Genomic DNA, 18533 nt, shown 5'->3' on the forward strand with positions numbered 1-18533 from the left:
GCTGTGAGTGATGCTTTCATTCTCCCAGCTGCAGGGACGAGGTGTTCCTGAGGGTAATTACATGTGCTTCTGTCACCACCTGCCACCTGTCTCGGAGCAAGGAGAAGGGTGGTGAACCTTGCTGCCACCTAGACAGCACACATCCTGCTGCCTCCTAGACAAGGGGAGTGACACTCCCGCTAATCAAATCTCTGATTCTGATATGCTGGTGGGTGGTGTCATCCGGGCCACTTCTACAAATCAGCCCCGTCCCCCTTCTGCAAATGCCGTACCTCACTGAAAGTCCTCCAGTATGAAACAAAATGCCAGCCTAGGGACCTAAGAAGGAGAACTCGCTGTCCTTTTCCTGCAGGATCTTTGCCTCATGCCAGCTGAAACCCACTAACTTGCATGTGGCTGTGCCAGCAGTAGCCTCCAGGTTCTTCCCGAGACTGCTGGCCCGCCAGCCCGGGGGCTTCCCATGGAGCAACGGCTGCCCTTGGCTGCACCTGCTCCCGAGGACGGCAGGGCAATAGCTCACCATGTGGTGGGTGGTGCGGAGTTGGGTCCTAGCCTCTGTCCGGGTCCTTGGGGTTGGGCTGCCCAAAGCTCTGTATGATCCTGCTCATAGGTGACGTTAGACATGGGAGCCCCAGATTTTGAGCCCACTTTGTTCATCCTTCCCCAGGAGATAGCAGAGTGTGGCCTGTGCGTGTGCGTGCCCGTGCTGCACAAGGGCCCCTGGGGAGAGGACACACCAGAGCCCTGGGGAAGGGTCGGGACCATGGGAAGGAAGGGCAGGGGCGGCAGGGGCACACTGTGGAGTGCTGAGTGGGACGGCCTGAGCAACAGACTGGAGTCAGAACACAGACCACCTGACTGGGACTGAGCCTCTCCGTTGGGGAGCTCTGGGTGGGATCCTCTCTGTGGAGCTCTGGGTGTGCCGTGCCATGCTCAGTTTTCTCTGTATAACACTGTCTCTGTTCAGTGTCTACCCTCGGAGGCTGGCACTGCGGGGCCTTTCACCAGGTGACTGGCCAGGAGCCTGGGTCCAGAGATTCCACCTGCTGCTCAGGGCCAAGCTGTGGGACAAGATGTGAACTCAGGTCACTGTGGTCCCAAAGCCCAGGGTCTCTCTCCCTTGTCCCACTAAACCACCTAAGGAGCTATGTCCTGAAACCAGTGACCTGGCAAAGTGGGGCTTCAGAGAGGGGCTGTGGCTGTGCATGGACATTGTCCTGGGCTAGCAAGAGGCCATGGACACGTCAGTTTGGGGTGGGGGCAATCCCAAGGCTCTGGATGGGGAATGCCAGGCGACACCTGAGGGAGGGGAGGAAGAGCTGGTATTTGATAGGAAGAGTTGGAACCCAGGGCTAGTCAGTTACATGAGGTCTACAGGGAGCCTGTGATGGGCCTGGTAGAGGCCTGGGGATGAGGAGGATGCTTAGTCTGTGCTGCAGCCCCCAGGTAAACCCAGGGTTAATGGTTTCCATGCTGTGGCTCCCACGCTGGGAGTTCCAGATGTGGCGCTCTGACCCTGCAGAGCCAGCCAACCAGTGCACACATCTGCTTTGGAGCTGATATGAAGAAAAGAGGTCTCCCCCACCCCCAGAGCCTGGGGAGGAGACTCAAACACAGTCCATTTGCTGAGGGGGGGTGGTTATGGCTCCATTGGGCCACCAGCCTGGCTGTCTGTCCACCTCTGTCCATTTGTCTGAGTTTTCCCTGCTTTGAGCCCCTGGAAGTTGCAGCATTAGAGAGCCCTTAGGGTAGAACGAGCACTGGAGGTAGAGCCCAGGTCCAGTCCCTTCAAAGCAGTCCCTTTACCTGGGCCCAGCAAAGTGGTAGAACAGGCTCCAGGGCTCTACCACCCTCACAGGGAGGGGCAGGATGGGCACGCTAGGCTCTAGGGAGCATATTTACACATCTGGTTTCACTCAGCGGGCCTCAATTCCTGAAAACCCCTGAGCTCCCCAGGAGAGCATCGTTGAGTGACCTCTGGAAAAGCAGAAGTGAAGTCTGGGAACACACTGTCCTCTCACACTGTGCCGTGGCCAGCTGGCCAGCAAGGCCCCTCCGTGGGCCATGAGGCCATGCGTGAGTCTAAAGCAGGGGGCCGCCCCGCCTAGTGTACTGTGCCAGGGCTGCCTCTGTGCCTGCTGGGCCCCTGGGGCAGCGTGAGACCAACCCCTGGCCTGGGCCAAGACCCTCCCTCCCTGCCTCCCTGGGGCCTTTGCTGCAGAGGCTTGGGGACTGGAGATGCTGTGTGCTGCGTGCCCCTGGGAGCCCTGGTGGGGCTGAAAGATCACTTTCAGGGCTGGCAGGATCTGGGAAAGGTTTCAGGAAGTGGATGGGAGGCAGGGCTGCCCAGCTGCCACCTCTCAAGGTCTGGCTGGAGCTGGCTGCCAAGCCCACACTTGGTCCCTCAGAGAGCAGAGAGTGTTGGACAGGCTAGGGGTCCTCATGCCCTCCTGCTAATCAGGGGCAAGAGTGGTAATCAGAGGTGCTAGCTGGGGCCTGGGCTCTGCTGGTGAGGGGTCCTGGCCCAGAAGACCTGGGTTGGGGGTTGGCAGGCAGTGGAGGGACAGATGGCAACTATGGGGCCTCCTTGAGTCTGGCATGGCCCTGGGAGGAACAGTCATGCCAGGTGGGTGTTGGGCTACAACCTGCCCAGGCGCCTTCAAAGAGCTCAGCTGGATCCTGCTGGAGCAGGGCAATGGTCTTTGACACAGGCAGTCTCAAGGTGGACAGGGGTGCCCTGTGGAGGAGGGAGGGCAGGGCTGTCACTTGCCAGGTTGGGGTGTGCCCTCCCAAACCAGCCTCTCTGGCTGGCCTGAGGAAGCAGCCCTGTTTCCTGGACTTCAAGGGCTTCTCTCGCGGGCACCCTGTGGACTTGCCTGGAGCACTTGCTTGTGCCAGAGATCACAGGCAGGTCGCCCTAACCGGAGAATAGCACCGGTAGAGCAGAGAGTCAAGGTCTAAGGCTGAGGCTGTGCTAGGGCTGAGGGTGTGGGGCCTCACAGGCTGGGGAGAGGAGGCCAGGCTCTGGGGCCACGGGGGCTGCTGGGTAAAGGTGACAGCGACACGTTGGAGTTGGAAAACAACGCTCTGGTGATGGTATGGAGAGTGGACTTGGGAGCTGGGAGCCAAGATGTGGGGCAGGAGACCAGCAAAAGGGCACCGTGGCGGTGAGGACGGCTTAGCGGCCCCGGGAAGTGAAGTGGGGGGATAGTCACCAGAACATTGGGACAGGCAACACTGGGAAGCAGAGGAGATCTGGGAGGGTCCTGGGTGGGGTTGAGGGGCCCTGAGGAGCTGGCTCAAGGCCCTCAGGGGAGGCTGCAGGCCACGGGAAACTGAGCTGATTGCCTTCCTCTGAGGAGGGCTTTAGGTTGTACTGCAGAGAGAACTTTCTGACAGCAGCAGCATCTTCTTGGACATGAGAACTCAGCCTCTGAGGAAGTCTTTTGCTGTGAGAGATCCCAGACTGGCCAGACATTCCTGATGCCGGGCCATGGATGGGAGGATTTGGGGTAGACAGCTGGGCTTGTGGGTAGACCAGAGCAGTCCCCCACGTCTGTGCTAACTAGAACACTGCTCACACCTCAGCCCAGGCACGTCTGGAGCTCTCAGGGGCTGTCACCGAGGCTTTCAGGCTTCAGAGCACAGAGCAAAATTAGCCCCTGCCTTCCCAGAGCCCCTGGCGTCCTCGTCTGCCCTCGGGGGCTGGGCCAGGGCTGGGTGGCCGAGTCTCCCACAAAGCTCTCAACAAGTTCCAGGCCTCTTCTCCTATGTTCTGATCCCACCCCCAGTCACACCTCCTCCACATCCCTCGGAGAGAGCAGGAAGCTGGAGGGGAGGGGGCTGGTTTCTAATGGACCTGTCCCAGCCCTGAGGACTGTGTAAAGGGCTTGGGGCTGCCAGCCACTGGGCCTGGCTACCAGGTTTCTTGAACAGAGTCAGAGCTGGTTCAGAAGCCCTGTGTGGTCTGAGCCAAAGGATCGGCTAACCTGCCTGCCTCCAAGTTGCCTTCTTGGCTAGTGGGCTGTCCCCTCACCCTGGGTCACAGGGAGAAGTGGGTCTTGGCCAGGGGAAGTGGTCTGGAATGGCCCTCTGATGTCGTCACTGGGGGCTTTTAAAAATGAGTTTCCTGGTAAGGAAAACTCAGGCCTTGGGCAGGATTCTCGGTAGAATCTCCCGGGTTTGCTCTGATTCGACAAACACTAGCAGAAACCACCCGGTCGTCTGTGTTCCAGCAGCCAAGTCCCCAGATGCAGCGTCAGCAGAATGCAGTAGCCAAGACACAAGGATGTTTGCTTTAAGGCCCATGCTAAGCCCCAGGGGTGGGGGGCATGCAAAGGAGAATCCACCCATCAGCTTTGCTCCTCTTATTCACATGTACTACCTTCTGAAGGAATGGCTGGCACCACAAGTGATGCCAGAGGGGTTATCTGTGAACCATGACAGTCTAGGGCCCCCGTCAGGTGGGCAGTGAGTGTCCAGGTTGCCTCCAAGGCTGTGGAGGGGCCTGCTGTGGCCCCTCTTACCTCTCTGCCACCTGCCAGCTCTTCTGGAACTAAAGTCTGCCTGGGCAGCTGGGTCCATATCTGAAAGGCCCATCTTGGGCCAAGGGCCATGGGAGAATGGTCAAAAATGTAAGGGGTGGGGGAGGAGAGGAGGCCAGAGTTGGGGATGGAGAGAATCCACCAGGTCTGATCTATATCCCCATCCTCTCTATGCTTGACTGTGGGACTCGACACGTTTCACGTTTCCTCTGATTTCCCTTTTTTGAGTCTGTGAAATGGGCATGGCTGGCAGGTCCAGCACATAGGTTGCTCCTGGCATGGCGTTAAGTATTCAGCAGGGCCCATCTGTTTCCAGTTAGAGTTGGTCTTGGTTCCCGCCTTGTGTTGGGGTGCTGCTTCCCACCTCATCAGTGCCAGGTGTTGAATGGAGTTGGTGGGGGCTGGAGAGGAGAGAGAGGGTGCTTGGTGGTGGGGGACTTGGGGAGCAAGCCTGCCCAGGGAGGGCAGCCCCGTGGAGCAGGTGAGGCTGGGGCACAGAGGTTTCACGCGGCTGGAGAGATTGGGCAGCTGTAGTGGAGGTGTAGCACGGCACTTGGGGAAGCCTTCCGGCAGCAAGTGCAAGGATGCCAGGCGAGGGGGTGTCGGGAGGCCTGGCCCCTGGTTGCTTTGGAGGATAGGAATCAGGATGCCGGGCTGGGGTCCAGGGCCCAAACTCACTGTCCCAGAGAATAGTGGGACCACTGGCATGAGGGGCCCTGCCAAGAGGACTGGGTTTTACCCTGCTTTTTGCCCTGTGCATCTGGTCTGGCTTCCAAGCCCTGGCTGTGGCCTGTCACCGCCTGAGAATGGCTCTTTGCTGCTGCAGTGGCTGGATGGATAAATGGACAGGTTTGAGCTGGCAGCTGCTGCGCCAGACCGTCAGACAGAGAACACCACATCCCAGCCCGGGCTTCCAGCTGCTGTCCGCACTGTGGCTTCCCCTAGTGGGGATTGGAGCGCCTACTTTGTCCAGGCCATAACTCCCTGCCCACTAGTTTTTTCAAGTATCACAATGTTTACTGATAGATGAAAGATGTAAAAGCAGGGCATATGACATATGACTTGATAAATTAAGTAGAGTTAATTTCAGTATGAAAATAAGAGGTACCAATTCATATTCTCACCATTTGTTTCATACCCACAAAAACCACTTCGAGGGCATTAACGATCTCTCAAAATTTACCAGTTTTGTGCAAGTAAACCATGTTTCTTTTTTTTAAAAAATAAATTTATTTTTTGTTTTTGGCTGCATTGGGTCTTTGTTGCTGCGCGTGGGCTTTCTCTAGTTGCGGTGCACGGGCTTCTCATTGTGGTGGCTTCTCCTGTTGCGGAGCACGGGCTCTAGGCGTGTGGGCTTCAGTAGTTGTGGCTCATGGGCTTAGTTGCTCCCCAGCATGTGGGATCTTCCCTGACCAGGGCTTGAACCCATGTCCCCTGCATTGGCAGGCGGATTCTTAACCACTGCGCCACCAGGGAAGCCCCCCATGTTTCTTTAAAAAACACAAAACAAAATACTTGTGCACTTATCCAGAGTCAGGGATATTAAAAGCTAGCTTGTAAAACCTATCACTAGAGGTGGGAATACAGGCTTATGCTCATACAGCGAAATCCCTCAATTAAAGAATTTTTCTGTAACAACCAAATGGTTAATCAAATACTGCAACAACTTGAGCATTACTGAGCAAAGCACCTTCTTACCCCATGCCTTATTCCAGGTGTAGGTGGGCCTTGGCCACACTGGTGAGGAGGGGGAAGAATGGACCCACGGCAGGGCTCACAGCAGACGGCCGGGGGTGAGGATAGAGGGGTGTGCACACCTCCTGGGAAAAATGGCAGCGGGGTCCACGGGGCAGAGCAGGGGGCTGGTGGCTTCTCCCTGCCCCACCTTGCCCTCAGTTCTGTCCCCCTTTTGGGTGGCCACCGGAAAAAAGGTGTGAATGGTAGAGCGATGGCAAAGGCAGCGGATGATGAAGCCCTCCTGCAGGCCTCACGAGGTTCAAGTCCACTCTGAGTGCCCAGGAGCCACAGAGGACAGGAGTGCTGACTGCCACCCGGGTGCAGGTAGAAAGTGGCCACTCCGATGGCATGCACCCCTCCATTCCTCCCTCCCTCCACGCCTCCCTCCCATATACTCTTCCATCTCTTCTTTGGCACACCTGACTCTGGGCTGGGAGCATTCTCCTCCTGATGGGGTACAGGAGGAGGGGCACCACAGGGGTCCCCTAAGTCTGTGGAGCGATGATGTGCCCCACTCGCCCTTCTTCTCTAAGCAGCCCGGTATAGCATGGCCCTCCAGGTCCACAGACACACGGGGAGGCCTTAAGCCGGGGCAAGGGGGGTGGCGCTTGTGGAAATGTTCACAGGTGTCACCCTTCCTGTCATCCTCTGGGCAACCTTCCAGGGCACAGAAAGCATGCATTCCTCAGTCAGCAGAAGCCAGCCTCCACTGTTGGGCCTTAATCCACACTCGCATGCATATGCACACATGGGTCCCTCCTCAGCCACTGTCCTTGGTACTGCCATCACTACCACAGTGTCCCCCATTTCAAAGCCCAGTAGCAAACCCTCCTGCTGTCTTCACCAGCCCTCTATCCAGTCTTCCATTTATTCTACGGTTACTTACTGAACATGAAAATGCACCAGAACATACTGTGTTCTAGGCTCTAGCATACTGCAGTGACCCAGAGTCCCTGCTATCATGGTTTATGTGCCCCGTGCCAGGTGGGATGTGATGTGTTACAAAGAAAAATGGCACAAATGAAGGGACAGAGTGGGGGGGCTATAGGAGAAGCCTCTGAAGATGGGCATTTGAGGAGAGCTCATCACTTTCCAAGCAAGGGGACAGGGAAAGGGCCTGAGGTGAGGATGTGCAGATGAGTGATGGGGTCTGCCTGGTGTTTTAAGATTGCTCTGGCTGCTGGGTGGAGAAGAGACTGGGGGATGGGATGCACGGGCAACAGCTGTGAGACAGGTTGTTGCCACGATTCCCCTGGGACTCACCTGTCCTGCCTCCCCAGGGCCCTTCTGCTCTGTCCTCTCCTCCCTTTTCCCTCACTCCTGCTCTGAAGAGCTCAGGAGAGCTCGTGGGCTTGGCTTGCCTGCCTCCAGCTACTCCTCAGGCAAGGCCAGTCTTTCTCCCCAGCCTCATCTCCCCCTCACACTGCTCATTTGCCCTTTAGGCCACTCCTCACTCATGCCATCCTGCTAGCTGCTTCCTTTGCATTTTCCTGTCCCTGCGTTTTGCCTGGCCCAGCCTGGAGTGTCCTTTCGGTCCTATCTTGGTGCCCTCTCCACTTTACCCTTGGCCTGGGGCATGTCCTTCATTTCATATGCATTGTTTCTGCCTGGGGGTACGTTGGCTTGCTCCTTTAACCCTGAGGCTCTGGAGGGTAGGACCCATGTCTTATTCTGCTTTAAGTTAGGGCCATCCTGGAGCCCACCATGCAGGAGAGCCTCAAAGGCTGTGGGTTGTGAATGGCACCTTGGGTTGGGGTTTCCCAGGTTTTCTTGTCGTTTGGGGGAACAATGGTTTTACTTGTACTTGGACTCTGGGGCCCAGTGTCCTGGCTTTGGCCTGATTGCCCTGGAGTAGGCTCTGAGCCAACAGGGAGGTGGAGGCAGGGACAGGAGGTCAGGGTAGCAGCAGGGCACAACTGCAGGCGAGGGTCTGGGACCCAGAATCGGGGTGGGGACAGGGACTTGGGGTCCTGGGGAGGCTCAGCACGGCCGGCTCTCACCCCCCACCCTTGGGTTTCAGACCTGAAGCTGCACCTGCAGAGCACCGACTACGGCAACTTCCTGGCCAATGAGGCATCACCGCTGACAGTGTCCGTCATCGATGACCGGCTCAAGGAGAAGATGGTGGTGGAGTTCCGCCATATGAGGAACCATGCCTATGAGCCGCTCGCCAGCTTCCTGGACTTCATTACGTGAGTGTTCTCTGTAGTGCCTTTTCCCCCCACTGGATGGGACAGCTCCTCTGTCAGCAGGGTCCTCCCGGGTTGGGTGGCTGGGCTGCTTATTCAACAATGCTAGGCCCAGGCCACCACCTATAAAATGGGGTCACCAGCCACTTCAGTGCTGTCTGGGAACTTGGTGGGCAGGCCCGAGTGTCCCACGCTGTAGTGCTGGATGAAGCTGCTTTCCCTGTGTCCCTGGTGTCAACAGGCATCAGGAATGACAGGAGCCCTTTCCCTCGTTCACCCTATAACACTCACCCTGAACACTCACCAGGCCCCCACTGCCCATGATGGTGTTGGGGGATAGGTAGAGCTTTGAAGAGTCAGGTTTTGGGATGGACCATTCAGGCCCTATGACCTTGTGTGGGCTGAGGCTCCTCTGTCGTCTCTGACCATGGCCCTGGGTCTCAGGGAGAAGTGGGGCAAGGCGGAGAGGGTGCTGAACACCTGGCCGCCTTTCCCAGTTCTGGCCCAGGCCCCCATGCTAACAACCCTTGGCTGCCCAGCGTTCTTACTGTCTAATCCTTGGGTGCAACCCTGCCTCCACTAAGCTCCTGGAGAAGAGGAAAGGACCCTGAGACCTACAGGCTGGGGAGGGCACTTGGACGAGACAGCCTCTGCTCACCAGGTGTGCCTGTGGAAACAGGGAGGTAGAGAGGCCCCTTCTGCCAGGATGGCCCAGGAGCCACGAGCCAGGGCCTGGTGGACAAAGAGTTGGCCCCGGCCCAGGTGGCTGCCCAGTGCAGGTGGTGGACAGAGACATCGGTGGCTGGCTTACATGAGCGTGCTCTGCACTGCTGGAGTGTGAGTGTGTGTTGTGGGGAAGCCTTTCCAGGCGCTCTTCTGGGTACTGTCTAGCTTTAACCCTTCCCTGCTGGTGGGACCCCCAGATCCGTGGGACCTGCCATACCTCCTACCCTTATACTTGCAGAGACAGGGCTGGATGCCTGCTGCTTGGCCTGCTTCCCACCCCCAGCCAGGAGCAGCCATTTACTCTCTCAAGTAGGGGCTGCAACCAGAAGGGCTCTATCCTTGGGTTGAGGCCACAGGCTGGGACACTTGAAGGGCTCAGGCTGGGAAGCAGGCTCAGGCTGTCTCCTGGCCACAGGCCTCCTTCCGGGGGACCTCCCTGCTGTCCTGGCTGGATCCATATCACACTGCCCTGGCCTCCATCAGGGTACAGCCGACATGGTCCTTCTGGGCAGGAGGCCAGAGATGGCATGCGTCTCGTGCTGCCACATTGGGGGTCATACTGCAGTGCCCATCTGTCAGTCAACCCCTAGCCTGGGCCTGGGTGTCCTTTACCCCAAGGCCAGAGCTGAAGGACATACCAGGAAGCAGTGCGTTTATTGCCAGAGCCCAGCCTTCACCTTGTTTGCACAGGGCTCCTTCAGCTTCCTGGTGAATGTTCTGGCCGTGCTAGCTAGGCTGGCCAGAGGAGGCTGACCCCATGCCAGTGGTCAGATGTCATCCATCCTGCTGCCTGCTTGGCCATCTGCCTGTGCTGCCAGCCCCTGGCCTGTCTTGGTGCCCTCAGAGGCTTGGTCTTAGCCTGCCAGGCCATGAAACTGGAGAGGGCTCTGAGCGTGACTGAGGCTGCATGGCCGCCAGCTGTTTGCTGGAGGTTGGCTGCAAGCACCAAGCATGCTTAAAGCAGCCAAGCACTATCCTGTGGCAGGCTGTCACTTCCCCGCCCCTTCCATTCATGGGTGAGTGTGGCTCACAGTCTTCCCATCCCCTCAGTCCTGCTCTGTCTCAGGAATAGCTCGGCAGCCACGTGTCAGCCTGTCTGAGCCTGTGGCTGCTTGTTCATGACCTCGTCATCTCCAGTGACCTGCTCCTCTGCTCTCCACTTGAGCCACCCCCACGATGGCTGCCCAAGAACATGTCACCACCTGGAACTGCTCCGGCCCTGAAATCGCTGAGTCAGGCACCCCGTCTCTACCCACAGCCTTCAGGCCTTCCCGCCCACTCTCAGCCCCTTGTGGGACATGGGTTCCGGACTCAGCAGGGCTCTGGATCTTGCTTCCTCCCCTGCCACCCCTTCTGTCTTCATTTTCCTCCCTCCCCAGCTGAGGTTCCCTGGTCCATCATTCAAGCACTCTTCTGCCAACATCCGCAGCGCTCTTGGCCGCCCATCTCATGGTCCCACCCGGCTGGCAGCTCCCCAGCCCTGGAGGAAGCCCAGCAGCCTCCAGCCTCGAGGCGCCCTCCCCCACCTCCGCTGCCGGGAGCAGAGCCGGGGAAGCCAGTGTTGGGTGGATTTTCCCTGCTGCCAGACATGCACACTTACTAGTTCAGCTGGCCTGGACTGTCCCTGCCCAGCTGGCCACTCGCTCTCCCTACTCAGCACCCTGCAGCTCCCCACCGAGGGTGGGAAGACCACCTCCCCATCTTAAACACCATTCATCTCCTGCCCCCAGCCTTCTCTCTGGGTAGATGGCCCACCTCTTCCTCCACAGAGACAGTAGAAGCCAGTCCACCTCCCAGCACTGTGCCTGTGCCCCTCTGCATTCCAATGGCAGAGGTACCCTCCTCTTCTCTTGGGTCCTTCTGCTGATGTCCTGAGTCCCCTCACCCCACTCCCTGAACCCTGAGGGCCACTCATCTGCACTTCTGTCTGTGCAGCCCCTTCCCTTCCAGATTCTTCCCAACAGCATCTAAACAAGTTCAAATCTCTCACACCATTAAAAACCCATCTTGTGTGGCCTGAACTTTTACATTCACTCTGTGTTCTCTCACCTCCTGCATCCTGAGCCTCCAGTCCGCTTCCAGCCATCCCATCACCCCACCAAAGGCCCCGGCTAAGGTCACCGCTGACCTTCATGTGGCCAGGGTCTCCAGACCTAACAGGAGCCACACCCGTCTTACCTCCTCCCAGCAGTCTCCTTTCTCCCATGGTGTCTCTTCTATTTACCTCCTTCCTCCCCGGCTGCTCCTCCTCTTCCTCCTCCACTCCATCTCCGTAACCTCCTCCACCCTGGCTCATCCCAGGAGTAAGGAGTGTTGCAAAAAGGGCTGAAGGCTTCCACAGGGGCCTGTCCAGGGGACCTCCCCAGGCCAGGGACTCACCACTGTCTTCCCTGAGGAGGTGGCTGTTTGGCTGAGGGGAAGGGCATTTGAAAGAAGAATTGGGGGAAGGCAGGGGGAACCATACATGTCCCGAGCAGGTGGAGCACGGGGCCCCTGGCTCTGTGACCCTCTGGGAAGGAAGCAGATACCCTAGAGATGTCCAGAGGAATGTTACCGGAAAGGAGAGTGCCATCCCCAGGTGATGGACTCGTCAGCTAGATACCCAATCCTGGATGTGGGGGCTTGAGGGAGCAATGCTAGTGCTACCCGCAGACAGAGCTGGCCCAGGATGGCTGGAACTGGTTTCTCCAGGAGGCAGTGAGTTCCTTGTCATTGCAGGTGTGCAAGCAGAAGCTGGGCAAGGTGTCCTCTGCCCTCCTGTGTGAGAGACAGTGTTCAGTGCTTTTGTAGATCCCAGCCAGCCTTGAGCCAACACACATGACCAGTATTCAGCTCTGGGCCAGGTGCAGTGCCAGGAGGGAGGGAGACTTATGGATGCAATAGGATGGGTGCCAGATAGCTTCTGGGGAGGCCTGTGGGAAGCTGTCACAAATGGAACCAGGGGCTTCAGCATTGAGAGGACTCGAGGGTCAGATGGGGTTTGAGAGGCCACTCAGAGTGGGTGGCCAGAGTGGAGGCAGCTGCCTCATGTGTGGTAGACAGGCCCTGAGTGAGAGAGGTCCCTCTGAAGTAGGCTGTCGTCAGTCATGTGGTTTTGAGATGATTCAGCTCAATTTCATGGTGATAACATGGTGATAACATCACTGTACCAAGGGCTCCTTCCAGACTCAGCCATTCACTTGCTATCTGACATGGGGTGGAGCCTCTGTTGGGTTCTCTGAGCTTCAGAGGAGACTTTGATCTGGGCCATCCCATATGGTGTCCTATGAGAGAGTAGGCCCCAGAAGGGAAGCTGGGAGAGAATGGCTTGTGGAGAAGTGAGTTTGGTCTCTGGGGATTCCCAGGTGGGCCCCAAAGGCCTTGTCCTTAGATGAGTGAGCCTCCCTGGAGGGGCCGTCTCCAGTGTGTAGCACCTGCCTGAAGCCCAGGCACCCATTGGCAGAGCCCAGGCACGGTGACCTGCACCATCTGGGGGAGGTGAGGTCTCATATTCTACTGTGCCACCAGCCTGGAGTGGGCAGCTGGAAAGAAGCTTTGTCCTGGGACAATGGCCTCAAGTGCCCAGTGGGCCTGTCAGCACACCTGCCACTCTCCCCAGGTCACATTTTCCAAACCTTGGGCTCTGCTGGGTCACAGCGGGTATCAGGTGTCCTCAGGCCTCCCTATTCTGGCCCCCCAGCCCTCACTGTCCACAACCACCGTTTCTGAGATGATAGCAGGGTCTCTGTAGGCTGTGGTTTCTGGGTCCTGGGCTCGACCCGGCTCCGGCCCTGAGGGAGAGCCAGCACTGACACTGTTCTCCTGAGCCTGAGGGAGAGCATGCAGGTGCCCTTTGATGCTGAGAAGTCTCAGGTCTCAGGATGGGCCAGGGAGGACCCAGCTGGACCTCAGGAGAGGTGCAGGATTTTAATAAGGAGAAGGTCAGGGCATCACTGGCTCTGCTGGGGGCTGTACTTCAGTCATCCTAATTGCAGAGGGGAAACTGAGGCTTGACAGGTAATGTGCTGAAGCCACAGCTTGATATCTCTGTTCACTTTCCACCTGGGCAGTGCTCTGTAGGACTCAGATGTGATTGAGCACAGGTACGGTTACTAGTTGCTTCTGCTGGGAGCTGTAGTTGGGCCGACTGGGCTGGTAGTCATCATGGCCTATCCAGCGCCAAGCCTGGCCGCCCCCCCCCCCCCCCCCCCGGGGCCAAATGATGAGACCATGGGAGCAAACCATCATGCTCCAGCAGGTGGCGCCAAAGGGCACAGCAGAGGGATAGGGCTTGGCTAGGGGCTGGGAAGACTTCTTGGAGGAAGTGGCTTTCTAAACCCCATCCCAAGACTTCTTTCGGCCCAGGCTGACTCTTGAAGGCACAGGGTGAGGGAGGGCCTCAGGGCAGAGGAATACAGACTGCCCTACACCCACCCCAAGAGGGCCTCTTTGGCCTGGCGGGCAGACGCCTGTCCACTCCCCAACTGTCTTCCTCTGGAGGGAGATGCTGACCAGCTGGAACCTCACACTCTCCTATTAAGGCCAAATGAAGGGAGGACTGGTGGAGTGGCTTTCTGGGGGCAGGGAGGCAGCAGCTCAAGCCAGACGAGGAGGAGGATTTCCCTGCCTGCTGAAGGGCTTCACCTTGGAGGAAAAGCAGACAGCTGGGCCGGCATCATCTCTGCCATGCCCTGCCTCCTTTCATCCCAGGAAAGGAGATTCTGGCTCTCATTGGGCAGGGGAGAGAAATCAGGGGCTACTGCCATAGTAACCTTGCAGTTGACCCGGGGGAGGGAGCCACTGGGCCTGGCACAGGGTCATCCAAAGCTGGTCTAGCCTGGATTAGAAGGGGGCCTTGGAAGGGGCTGGGGAGCTTTACTTGGCTTAGCATTTCCCTTGGTGCCCAGCCAGGACTTCTAGCAGGAGAGTCTGGGGGCAGCCAGGGGGTGCTATCACCAGCCCTCACATTTGCTGTCAGGGCTGAAAAGTGAATAATAGCCATCCTGTTCCCCATCACTGGAGGGACAGCAGCAAAGCCAGACAGTGGAGTCTTCCCACAGGGCTCAGCTCCGAGCCGGGTCAGGACCCTGACGATTGCCAAGGCACCTTCCTTGGGCCCTGACACCAGCCCCATCCCCAACATAAATGAATACCCTGTGGTGCGAGGAGCGGAGAGGTTTAGAGAAAGGAAACTGACTTGTGAAGATTCCTCTGAGAAGACAAGGCTAGATGGGGAGTGTAGAGTCAAGGCATGGGGACCTGGACGTGGGTGGAGGTGCATGGACACTGACCAAGAGACATAGTGCTTCTCTGCTTTATGATGTGACAGGGCCTGGGGCCTGCAACCTCTGTGTCTCATATCCTCTGACAGTGGGGCTGGTGATGCTGGTGGTTGTGGGATCAGTTGGATAGAACAGCTCGAAGAGGTACAGCGTTCTCCCCGTCCCTGCCCAAAGTCTGGTGAGAGCGTGAACGAGCATCTTCGGGTTCGGGGGTGGGGACTTTGTGGCTGTCTCAGGGAACACGATGGCTAGAGCGGGGCTGGATGGGACACAGGTGGAGTGTTGCGGGGGTCCTGCGGTGCGTGAGATTCTGGAGGCATCAGGGGCACGAGGGATGTGCTGTCCAGGGTAGGGACAATGCAGGCTGGGGCTGGAGACCAAGGCACAAGCTCTGGCGGGATCTCTCTCAGGTCCCTCGACTCTGCCAGCTCTGTCAGGTTGGGGCAAAAGGCTGGCCGTTTGAGCCCCTCGACTCGCGGCTGTGAATGGGCCCTGCCTGAAGCCCTCAGTTTGAGAAGGCAGGCCTGTCTCTTCTCAGCACACATCCTGTGGCTGACCCAGCCGGATTGGGGGCAGAGAGAGGGCAGCTGCCTGGCCCCAAGCCCGGGAGAGCAGAGGTCATAGCAGGGCACTGGGCTGGGTGGGAGTTGGGGGAGTGTGTAGCACGCAGGGGGGTGGGGGTCAGGCGGGGACAGGAGCTGTGGTTTCTTCCTCCTGCCGCCTTCCTGGCAGGCCCTGTGGGAGTTCCCCCCGTAGCCAGCCCTCTGAGCTGAGGTCTAGGCCACCACCTCCTTACTTTTCTTCCCTTGGAATTGGGGGCCACTTCCTACCTTGGACAGCCTCAAGATACTGTCACAGGACAGCTGTTGGCCCACCCAACAGCCAGGGTGTGCTCAGTGCCCAATTCAGGGCAGCAGCCTCCAGTCCAGCTCCCACCCTTCAGTGGGAGCCCCACTCTGGCCTTGGAGCTGAACCCCCAGGCCTCATCCAGCTGCCTCATGCCCTGAGATCATCAGTGGTGACAAGCTGGAGGAATGTTGTGGCTCCTGCAGCCTGACTGGGGCCCTCTCGCCCTCTTCACTCCATTTCTCACACAGGTGACTACATGGAACTCTTGGCCACAGCCCCTTTGTGGCATTGTCTCAATGGGTGGAGGCAGAGCTTGCCCCGTTGCCAAGTCTGAGCTGGGTAGCCCCACCCCTCCCCAGCTCTCCAGCCCCCTCTGCTGCCTGTACACTGTCCAGAGCGGGCCTTCTGTGCCGGAGGGGACTGACCTGAGCCCAGGCTCCTTCCAGGTCTCTGGGTCTCCTCCAGGCCATCCGGGTGGATCTTCAGGCCCTAAAGGAGGCAGTGCCCTGTCTTTGGAGTGGGCTGCACAGGGCAGCTGTCTGCCTGCTTGTCTCAGCCTGACTGACCAGGGGCCTTACTCCAGGGACCCTCCCTCTGAGTCTTCTCTGGTTTTCCCTAGAGAAGCTTCTCCCCACTCCACTCCTCAGCCTCTCCTCCTCTTGCCATCTCCCCCTCTGTCCCCACCAGCAGCCAGAGTGCTTGTGGTACTCCTTGCTTATATCCTGCTCATGGGTCCTTTGTGCTCAAAACGAAGTCAGGACCCTCAGCCGGACCCATAGGACCCGCCTCTAGGCTCCAGCCTGCTGGCAGCACCGTGCCGGTTCCCTTCCTTCTGCCAACCCTGACCGTGCTCAGTTCCTTGAGGCGTCCGCCACTTAGCAATTGCTTCCAGGCCTTTGCACACACTGTTCCCTCTTCCCAGAACACGCTTTCATCTCCCAGTTCTTTCATCCCCCATGCTGGCCCGTGCGCCTCACCTCCATGCGCCCATGCTTCCCGTGTCTTGCCAGAACACTGTTCACACCTGGGGGGTAGTTACTACCTGCTTCCTGATCACTCGTGGGGTATAAGTTCTCCCCCCGACCCAGGGAGGGGCCGTGTCTGTCCTGTGCTTCTGGTGCCGGAGGAGGGGGCACCCTTGGACAGGGAGAGGAGCCTGAGGTGGTGCTCGCCGTTGAGGGGCTGGTGGCCTGCGCTGTGTGGGGGCAGGGGCGTGGTGCTGTGCCAAGACTTCAAGGGCTGCCGCGCTGCTGTGTGCCTCCCGCAGTTACAGCTACATGATTGACAACGTAATCCTGCTCATCACGGGCACGCTGCACCAGCGCTCTATCGCCGAGCTCGTGCCCAAGTGCCACCCACTAGGCAGCTTTGAGCAGATGGAGGCCGTGAACATCGCACAGACGCCCGCCGAGCTCTACAATGCCATTCTGGTGGACACGCCCCTGGGTGAGCTACCCTGGCTGAGGAGGGAGGTGGCAGGCAGCGGCATCAGTGTCAGTGCCTCTGTGTGGGGTTTTCGGACCCCCGGGGGCGGCCCTGAGCCAGAAAGCGAGGTCCGCCCACTGCTGCTTACCCTTCTCTTCCCTTCCACTTGGCCTCCCATTCTCTCCTCCTCACCTGCCTTTTGCTCCCTTCCTGTTGCTTTTGCTGAGCCAGGCTGACTAGCCCCAGGGCCTGACTCAGACCATCTCATTTTGTGAATCTGTCTGATTTCTCCGAATGCAGAGGAAGGCTGAGCTCGCGGAGAGTGGAGAGAGGATTTCGGGTCCCTTGGAGTCTTGGGAGCTCTGACAGACCGTGGCCCTAAGCTGGGCTGGAGTGGCTTGCTGCCTGTGAGGCAGAGGAGGGGAGCAAAGAGCTTCACTTACCTCCACAAAGCAGATCCCAGGGGCCAAGTCAGGCAGTGTCCGGCAGGATGCAGAGTTCATGTCAGAGGCCAAGGAAGGAAGGGGAACTGGGAGCTTCCTTCAGGGCCCCACCTAGGCAGCACTGGCTCCTGCCTGCCTTGGAGGGAGTCTGGGGAGAAGGCACTAAGGCTGTCACCAGCTAGTGCCCTCACAGCCAGAGTCCTAGTCCCCAGGGCACCACCTCCAGGAAGCCACCAGGGTTGAACAACTGGGCCCTAAGCTGCACTTGGTCCTGCACTAAGAGGCCTAAGCCCTACTTGCTGGCCTTATCTGCACAAGATCTTATCTCTCACAATAACTCTGAGCTAGTTCTGGGCTGTTGGTGGCTTCTTCAGTTTCTTCACCTTTAAAGAAGAAACAGACCAGTGAGTCCGTGGCTCCCTGGGGATCGAGGGGCTCTATCCTGCGTTGGCCTCTAATTCCCAGCCCTCCAGTGGCCCCCTGGGTCACTGCTCCATGCTCACCCAGCTGTCATGCTCATTCCTTGTTCTAAGGAGAAGGACGGTTTTCCAAATGTGGGCCCCAGGCTCTCCTGGGAGATGCAGAGAAGTGGGCGTCAGGCCCAGAATCCACAGCTGCCCCTCGAGAAGGGAGGATGTCACAGGCTCTTATGCAAGCCTTTCTTTGGCATGATCTGAGCTTGGGTCTGCCCCAGAGGCGATTAGATCATGTTATGGCTGGCCGCCTCCTTTATAAATCAGTTTTAGGAGCAAGAAGGCAGGAGAAGCTCAGGTCAGTACACATGGCCTGGAGTATTGCTTCGGCCACTTCTAAGGCAGTAGTCCAGACCAGGTTGAGTGCCCCCCAATTACCAGCCAGATGGGCCTTGTGGCAGGGGTCCTCTGTGCCCTGCAGGGGCAGTTGAACATTAGCACAATTCTTGCTTCGGCCGAGTCCACTCGCCTGCCTCTCATACCCACGTCTTTCCTCCCCAGCGGCTTTTTTCCAGGACTGCATCTCAGAGCAGGACCTTGATGAGATGAACATCGAGATCATCCGAAACACGCTGTACAAGGTAGTGCCCCTGGACCCAGGGGTGGTGAAGTAGGTGGGCGGGGCCACGGGCACAGTGGGCTGATGATTATGTGGGTGCTGGGACAGGACACAGCTGCTCCAGGCTCCTCTCCCAGGGGCTTATCTGCTCACTCTCTGGCTCCCGTGACTGGTGCAAGACTTCATGGAACAGGTTCTCCATCCCCTGGGCCAGATCAAATCAGCAGGAGTGGCTGGTGCTCCGCAGCTTGGCCTGTCAGAGCGGGCTCCTGAATGGCCACTCCCCCTGCATCCAGGAGGGTTACTGGCCACCACCCAGGCCATAGC

The 18533-nt window shown here is 58.3% G+C and overlaps 1 protein-coding gene across 2 annotated transcripts in view; it reads left to right on the forward strand.

The window, feature by feature from the left end:
- ATP6V0D1 (ATPase H+ transporting V0 subunit d1) overlaps positions 1-18533 on the forward strand; it is a 38084-nt gene that overhangs the window by 15247 nt on the left and 4304 nt on the right. For both annotated transcript variants that reach the window (XM_033844233.2, XM_033844232.2), the window contains exons 2-4: positions 8302-8473; positions 16574-16752; positions 18149-18228. In XM_033844233.2, coding sequence (XP_033700124.1) covers positions 8302-8473; positions 16574-16752; positions 18149-18228 — 431 coding nt within the window. The remainder of the gene's footprint in view (positions 1-8301; positions 8474-16573; positions 16753-18148; positions 18229-18533) is intronic.

This window comes from Tursiops truncatus, chromosome 19 (assembly GCF_011762595.2).
Source record: "Tursiops truncatus isolate mTurTru1 chromosome 19, mTurTru1.mat.Y, whole genome shotgun sequence".
Lineage (NCBI taxonomy): Eukaryota > Metazoa > Chordata > Mammalia > Artiodactyla > Delphinidae > Tursiops > Tursiops truncatus.